General features: G+C 47.3%; 2 protein-coding genes across 2 annotated transcripts; one reads left to right on the top strand and one right to left on the bottom strand.

Annotated features, from left to right (window-relative positions):
• Positions 1–327: 327 nt before the first annotated feature.
• LOC136351566 (uncharacterized) lies at positions 328–1,657 on the top strand. Its single transcript, XM_066303747.1, has 2 exons — positions 328–425; positions 609–1,657. Exon 2 carries the CDS (start codon positions 652–654, stop codon positions 1,555–1,557), a length of 906 nt encoding a protein of 301 aa, XP_066159844.1. The 5' UTR covers positions 328–425; positions 609–651; the 3' UTR covers positions 1,558–1,657.
• A 1,069-nt stretch (positions 1,658–2,726) lies between these two features.
• Positions 2,727–6,055, bottom strand: LOC4326705 (uncharacterized). Its single transcript, XM_015790765.3, has 2 exons — positions 5,782–6,055; positions 2,727–4,678 (listed from the first exon to the last, which is right to left on the bottom strand). Exon 2 carries the CDS (start codon positions 4,658–4,660, stop codon positions 3,611–3,613), a length of 1,050 nt encoding a protein of 349 aa, XP_015646251.1. The 5' UTR covers positions 4,661–4,678; positions 5,782–6,055; the 3' UTR covers positions 2,727–3,610.
• Positions 6,056–7,770: the final 1,715 nt, after the last annotated feature.

Raw genomic sequence — 7,770 nt, 5'->3', positions numbered from 1 at the left:
TTGCTTTTAGCCTATTTCTACCTTCGATTCACAACCTGCGAGTATTGATTCGGTACGCATCGAGCAACTATTCACATACACTCTCACCGCATTCTATCCCAATCCAACAGCACACTGTGCAAGAATGCTCATGAGAAGGCATGTATCTAACTCCCAACCACCAGCCGTCCGGTCTAGGTGTGCCGCCCCATGCCACCTTGCCAGCACGTTTGCATGCAAGAAAAGGCTACACACCTACCTATTCCCTTCGAATAGACAGCACAGGGTGCTAGCACGGTACATCCTACACTTTCTCTTTATCCTCTTCCATGGTTAGCTTCTTTGCCTGCAGGACACACTGTTGCTGGGTAGAGCCCAAACATCGAACAAGAGCTGCGCTCTGAAGAAGCCTTTCAAGGGGAGAAAACAACCGCCGCTTCGTTCAGGTATTAATCAACTTCGGAAACTCTTCTTCATGTGGCTTTATATGCATCAGTGCTATACATACTATGTTTAGAAAAACAAAGCGACAACAAACAGATTGGTTAAAACACCATTCATTTCCTCGCTGTTTATTTGCTATCTCACATTGTGAAATCTTTGCTGCCTATTGATTTCTGGATGGCTAGATCAAGGTTCAACGCTCTTTCCTGGGAAAAGGAGCAGCTGAGGATGGAGTTTGGCTATGGTGGTGAGCTCAGCGTAGCACAACCTCGGCGGCCTTCTTCCTACGGAACACAGCGACCATTGGTTGCGACAAAGTTCTCAGGGTGTGGAGAGATATCGCAGCTGCTTGCTGATGTCATCTATCAGCAGGCTGTTGTTGTGAAAGTCCTTGGAGCTGGTGATCCAAACAGCACAAGGATATCTGCTATGGTAAGTGCTGTGTGCAGGTGTGAAATTGATGATTTTGCTCTGCTACCCTTTCGTCCAAAGATGTATATTGTTCTATTCATGGATGCTGACAAGCAACAAGAAAGGGCTGAAATGGCCTGCAACAAAAAAAAATTCACGTTCAAGACAACTCGCCTCGAGTTTGAGCCTTTCAAGATGAATCTTCATAGTGTTACAAACCCACTGCGTCAAAGGGTTATACTTGCCCTTGAAGGAGTGCCGCCGGAATCATGGAATAAGCAGGCCATAACAGAGCTAATGGACAACAGTTGCATGGTTGAAGAGTTGTATGGAGAGCACCATATACATGACCTTTCTGTTTTCAAGCTAGCTGCCTGGACCACCGACTGTGACCTTATACCCAAGGCGATTAGATGGAACATTGAGACCAAACAGGGAGCACGAGCATCAGCCAATGTTAGCTGGAACCACAACGCAGCTCACTCTCTGATTCTGGTACACATGGAAAAACTATTCGACTACACCGACGAAGACAGTGGCAGTGATAGCGATGGTGAACTTCTTAGACAATATGAGCAGCAAAGGCCTCGCCTACCTGTTGTCAAGACATTTACCTGGGTATCCTGTCAAATTGACCTAGACAATGGACCAATTGAAGGTGGTCCACCGGCAATCCTCCCACGTCGGCTTCCTCTCGAATTTCGCAGGCATGGCCGTCAGTAGTCTTCCGCATGATTCCTTGCCTATTTATCTATGTTAGTTGTGATGCTTCCATGTATGCTGTTATAACATGATCTAAATTATGTATTGTCCTTCGCGAACAGTGTTCACATCCATTTCATGTATTTTTTTTCCTGCTTAATCCATTATAGTTACTAATCACAAACTGAATGGTCTGAATGACAATGCTATAGCCAATGAAATGAGTAGGCTCTTCAGGTCTTTCTAATGCTTTCACAGATTCTTCTTATCAACTTCCTCCTTTTAAAGCACCGGTAGGGCGCCGCGAAGCGCGCCGCAAGTTCTAGTACATATTAGTTAGCGGAGGAATTGCCCAAATATACACGTCCGCGAAGTGGGGATGCGGGTGGGTCATTCACGTGGCGCGGAGCTGCGGGACGACCCGGTCAGCGCCACGGCTGCACGGTACCCAATCGGTTACCCAATCGGTCCCGTGTCGTAGAGCCGTGTCCTGCCCATGGCCCGGCCCAAGGCTATCGGTCCCGTAGCTTCGCACCGTAATGAATGACTCACACGCGTCCCCACTTCACGGACTTCGCGGAATAAGTATATTTTTCACATATTCCATATAGTTATGTATATAAATGTAAATTTTTAAAAGAAAATGTATATTCTTAATTTTTTTTTTCTGATGGTGGCAGGGTTCAGGGAGGACGTTCTGACGGTGTGCTGCGGAGGGGGCGGGCCGTACAACTTCAACGAGAGCGTGGCGTGCGGCGGCGCGGCGGCGACGGCATGCGAGGACCCGTCGGCGTCGCTGTACTTCGACGGCGCCCACTTGACGGAGGCGGGGTATCGCCACGTCGCGGATGGATGGCTGAGCAGCATAAACTCTTGTCTCTGTGCCCAACCGCACACGATGAAACTTCGTAGGGCTTAATGGGCCTTTTGTTTTGGGCCTTAGGGCCATGTCCCAGGTTACCCGGTGGGCTGTGGTTGGGTGCGGAATAAGTTCACTTTAGGTCCCTCTATTTGTCGGTCAGTCTGATTTTCATCCCTTGTCCGCAAAACCAGGTACGACCCGTCCCCCAACTTAAGAAAACCGGGCAAACGAGGCCCCCCTCGGCAGTATGGAGGGTGGTTTTGGCCGACGTAGCACCTACATGACTCCTTTAACTAGGTCTTCGTCCCACGTGGCATTTACGTGGCAATTTTATCCAAAAAACAATAAAAATCAAGGGACCCATATGTCAGTTACACAAAAAATCATGTGGTTCCACCTGTCAGCCTCCCTCCTCTCTAGTCTCTATTCCCTCTCTCTCTCCCTTACACTACAAGAAGGCGAGCGGCGGCGCGGAGGGGGTGATAGGCGGAGGGGCGCAGAGGGGGTGACAGGCGGCGGACGGAGCAGAGGGGTGGCGGGAGCGGCGGCGGGCGGAGCGGTGGCGGGCGAGCTCACCGGCCAAGGTCACAGCCCGCCTGGCCGCCTCGCTCGTTCTCGCCGGCTCCCCTCCCCTCTCCCTCTCCACCCTCGGATCTTCCTCTTCTTTCTCTCGGCGACATGGGAGCTGTCCCACTTGATTCAATCACCCCCAACCGACATGGGAGCTACGACGGCAACGACAACATGGGAAATGATGGGCTCCTTTGCGCCGGCCAACGGAAGGCCCCTCCACCGTCTCGAAGTCCAGGAAGGTGGCAGCAGGCGTCGCCATGGAGGAAAGAATGGCGGCCGGTGAGGCGAAGACGACTGCTACGGACACCGAGAGGAAGCCAACCAGGACGGCATCGACTGTGAGGAGGACGGCATCGGGCTGAGGAGAAGACCCCCCTATCCCACCACAACTCGCTGCTCCAGGACGCGCTGCACGAGCTCCGGTCCAAGCACCCCGGCGCCGCCGCCACTACCACCGTCGTCTACGCCGATCTCTTCCGCCCCGTCATGGAGATGGTAGAGGTAGAGTCTCCTCTGCTAGGATATCGCCGATAATCAAAGGCACTCGATCAAGCTACCAGATTGATCGTCATGTAGGCACTGAGACGGTAACGCTTGGACCTGTGCTTGATCATCCTGAGCACCCTGCTGTCACCACCATCACTTCGCTCCTCCACCTCCACGCCCATCAAACACCACAAACCTCTCCGTTTCCGTGTCACCCTCCTCAACATGGAACAACCTGCCGACGCAGAACCTGCCATTGCCCAGGTACACCAGGTAGGACTTGCTATGGTAGCACTTGCGCGACGTTGTCACCCCTAGATGATCCAACCCCCACGCGTCCAGCACCACCGGTGGTGATACTGATGCTGCTGCGATATCGGAGGCACAGAACAAGTCATCACCCTGACTTGAGAGGCCGAACCAGAGGCCGTGCTCGGCGACGTACTCAGCGTTGCCACGGAACGGCAGAGCCCAATCGCCCCGCTTGGTCCATGTATCATTCGCCGTGTCAAAGGCGAAAGTACCGACACCGGCTGTCGATATCCAGATGCTCGAGCCGGAGCCGCCACCGACCACCGCAGTCGCCGTGATCTTGCAAGGGTGTTCGACGGAAATGTCGTAGCCCGGCGGCGCCTCGTCCTTTTCATATCCTTGATAGTGCACATAGGGAGGTGGTGGGAGAGAGCGCCAGTACCAGTCCTCCCGGTACGCTCTGCTGGGCTTGCTGGGCATCCTGCCATAGACGGGCTGGCTGCCGTATGCATGCTGGCTGCCGTAGGCGAGCACCTCAAAGGAGACATGGCCATCTTGCCGAGGATACAACTCCATGACGTACAGGCTGTTGTTCACTGCAAGTGATACCGGAGGAGACCATTTGCAACCGTGCATACTGGGCATTGTGCGTATGGAGTGCCACTCGGTGTTGTAAAGGATGGTACGGCACTCATTGTCAACACCGATAATGGCGTTGTTGCTCTGGCCGAGAGACATGAACTGCATGCTGCCTCCACTGCCGCTGGGATGATGGAAGGACACAGTGCGGTCAGGCAGGTAGTCTTCCTCTAGTTTTGTACCTTCTCCTGATCCATTCGGCCTCACTGCTGCTGGATAGAAAAGGCCTGAAGCGTTGATGCTGTGCAGTGCGTAGGGGCAGGGATGATTGGTGAAGTCTTTGACCAACACATGAAGAAACCGGCGGTTCATCGTCACCAAATATAATTCCTGCAGGGGAAGGAATCCTGATTACCGAAGTTCGTATGCTGGTAATAAGAAAAGATAAAATAATTGTGGATAACATATTAACTGCCAGTAATATACAAAATAACGGTAAAACTTTATGCTTACATAGAAGAAGGAATAAAATACTAGTACAGGACGATGGCGGATAGAAATAATAATGAGGCAATTGTGTTCTTACCCCTAGTTTTGATTGCAATTGTGATTTTACCCCTACGATTTTACCCTCACTTCTTCAAAACTGAAGCTCAGGATTACTCCTAGTTTGGATGTCTGTTAGGTATGGCAGGCAGATTATATGAGTTAAAAAGAAGAGAGAAAAATGATTCACAGAATGCAAAAGGACCTCACAAAGGATAACCCACCCAAATAAAACTTTGATCCTTGCAGGGATCTTGAATTCAGATCCTTTTGAATCTAAAACCAGATTGTTGCAATATCAAGCCCTATAACAGAGAATATTCTGTTTTTTTAAGTTTCTAGATCAATCTGTTTGGATTGGATCATCTGTCAGAACAATTGTATGGCATTGCTTACAGAGATTGCCCCAAGCTTCTTATTTCTCTCCTTCAATTTTCCTTTTGAATTTCAGCCACTCCACACCTTCTTGTATCACTTTTGCCACTAGCACATTTTTGGATAACACGATGTATATAGATAAGTGGGTATTATTCAGCTAAGGACCGGTTTACATTTATGAATACGAATTAAATTGGACTTTTTGCATCTTGTAAATCGTTTTTCTCCCTTCTTTTAACTCATTTAATCTGACATACCTAACAGACATCCAAACTAGGGGTAAACCTGAGCTTCAGTTTTAAAAAAAGTGAGAGTAAAATCACAAAGTTTAAAAAGTGGGGGTAAAATCACAATTGCAATCAAAACTAGGGGTAAGAACACAATTGCCCACATCATATATTAATACACATCAGGAAATTATCTACTGTGTAAAAATTGATGAAACAAATGCATTGCAATGTCCTTGAACAATTGACAGCAAGGTAATTCATCTCATGCAAACGGAACCGCACAAATCTGGCAGTGGAAACAAAATAACAGAGATTCTACACAGTGCTAGGGTTTCTTACCTTGGCTAAGGAGGATGACGGAGGATGCGCGGAGCAGCAGCAGACGAGAGAGAGAAGGGCACTAGGGCGCTGTAGTAGGTTGCCGCCGCCGGCTCTGAAGAAGATGAGGGGGCCGGCGAGAGGAGGGATGGGGGGAGAAGGACGGAGAAGGTAGGAAGCAACGGGCGCCGCTGGCCCCGCCGCACGACGTCGGCGTCGCTCGCTCCTACGCAGGATGCCGCCGCCTCTCTCTCCCCTCTCGATCTTGGATGGGAAAAACAGGAGGGGAGGTACGGTGAATGGGAGGTAGGGTCGTGTACCTATGAAACTTCACCCAATCGTTTCTATGCCTCCTGAGATTTGCTCTTTTCCTTTCATACCCCTGCTCTTTTCCTTCCATACCCCTAAACTTCAGTTTGGAACTTTGGATCCCTTCTATACCCCTTAGAGCAAGTTCAATAGTATAGCCAACTACTAGCTTTAATTCATCTATAGCTAATCTAATAGCTCATTCATACAATAGTGATATACTACACTATTAATATCTGGTCCCACCTGTCATACACACTGTGTCTTGGAGTCCGTGCTACAGCTGGCTACAAATCTGTAGCCCGCTGCTCTTCTCTCTCTTTATTTATCTCCTTAAAATATATTTGCAGCTGGCTTATAGTCTGCTATTGTACCTGCTCTTATAGTCTGCTATTGTACCTGCTCTTATATGAGTTGATAGTTATAGTTGACCTCTAAGTTTCTATCACAAAGTCTATTTTGCCCTTTGGTATCTGTTAGAAATTTGGTCATAATTCGGCGTATTTTAATCCAAAATAACAAGATAATAAACATGATATTTACAATGGGATTTGATCTAGTGATAGTGGTGAATGTAATCAACATGAGCATGCTTAACGTAGAATAAGCATCAACAATCACATAATAACGCAATGTTGACATTGCGATGAACATTAACAGTAAAACTTCTAATTGAAATAATGTAAGAAGGTTATACCCCAAGAATGGTCCTCCGCTGGAGTTTGAGGCAGTATTGCCTCTGTTGTTGTTGACGGAAGCCTCCTTCTCCTTGTCTCCAGTGTTGTTGTTGTCTCCATTGTTTGACATGTTGGTGAAGACGAAGTAGACGTTGACGAACAGTGAGTAGTCGCACCTTGCGCTCCCAAAAACCTGATCGCCCGCCCGTCCGTGCAAACGTCGCAACAGTTCGTGGTTTCGGAGGCCTACTCTCCCAACACGTGTGCACACACTCATCGGGATCAACAGCCTGCGTGTGCACACACTCATCGGGATGGGATTACCGTAGCAGCAACAGTCTTGGAAATGGATGAAAGTGTGTCTCCCTTCTTCTTCGGGAGATCAAATCCATTCTCATTTTATATGAGGAATGGAAGATGCAGAGTAAGAGTCATGGAATAGGAAGAGGAATAGAGTAACTAATTCTCATCAATTAGCCATAAACCATCCCTCAATACACAACCATCAACCAACCAACAATTAGGAGTAATTGATGTAGGTTACCAATGGAATAGGAAGAGGAATAGAGCAACTAATTGTCATCAACTAGCCATAAACCATCCTCCACTACACAACCATCAACCATCCATCAATTAGGAGTAATTGATATAAGTTACCAATTCCCTAATCAAATAAATTAATTCTCAAAACTCCTCATCCCATTAATATCCCATAAGAGAATAAATACACATGAATTCCTAGCATAATGAGCCTTGGAATTTATTTGATTTAATTGATTTAAATGGATCAATTACCCAATTAAATCTAACAGTATCAAGAAAATATATATTTATGAAGTATATATTGATGAAGTGTATAAATTTATTGTATGCGAATATTATATTTATAAGTTTATTTTGTGAGGTATTATTTAACAAAAGTAATATTTTAGTTTCACCTCGCGAAGAGAAAACAAGAATAATTTTTATCTATGACAAAATTTATTTTAGATAAAACAATAAATAATAATTTTTACCATTAAAA

The sequence above is a fragment of the Oryza sativa genome, chromosome 1, assembly GCF_034140825.1.
Source record: "Oryza sativa Japonica Group chromosome 1, ASM3414082v1".
Classification (NCBI taxonomy): Eukaryota; Viridiplantae; Streptophyta; class Magnoliopsida; order Poales; family Poaceae; genus Oryza; species Oryza sativa.
This window is presented reverse-complemented; position numbering and strand designations above follow the sequence as displayed.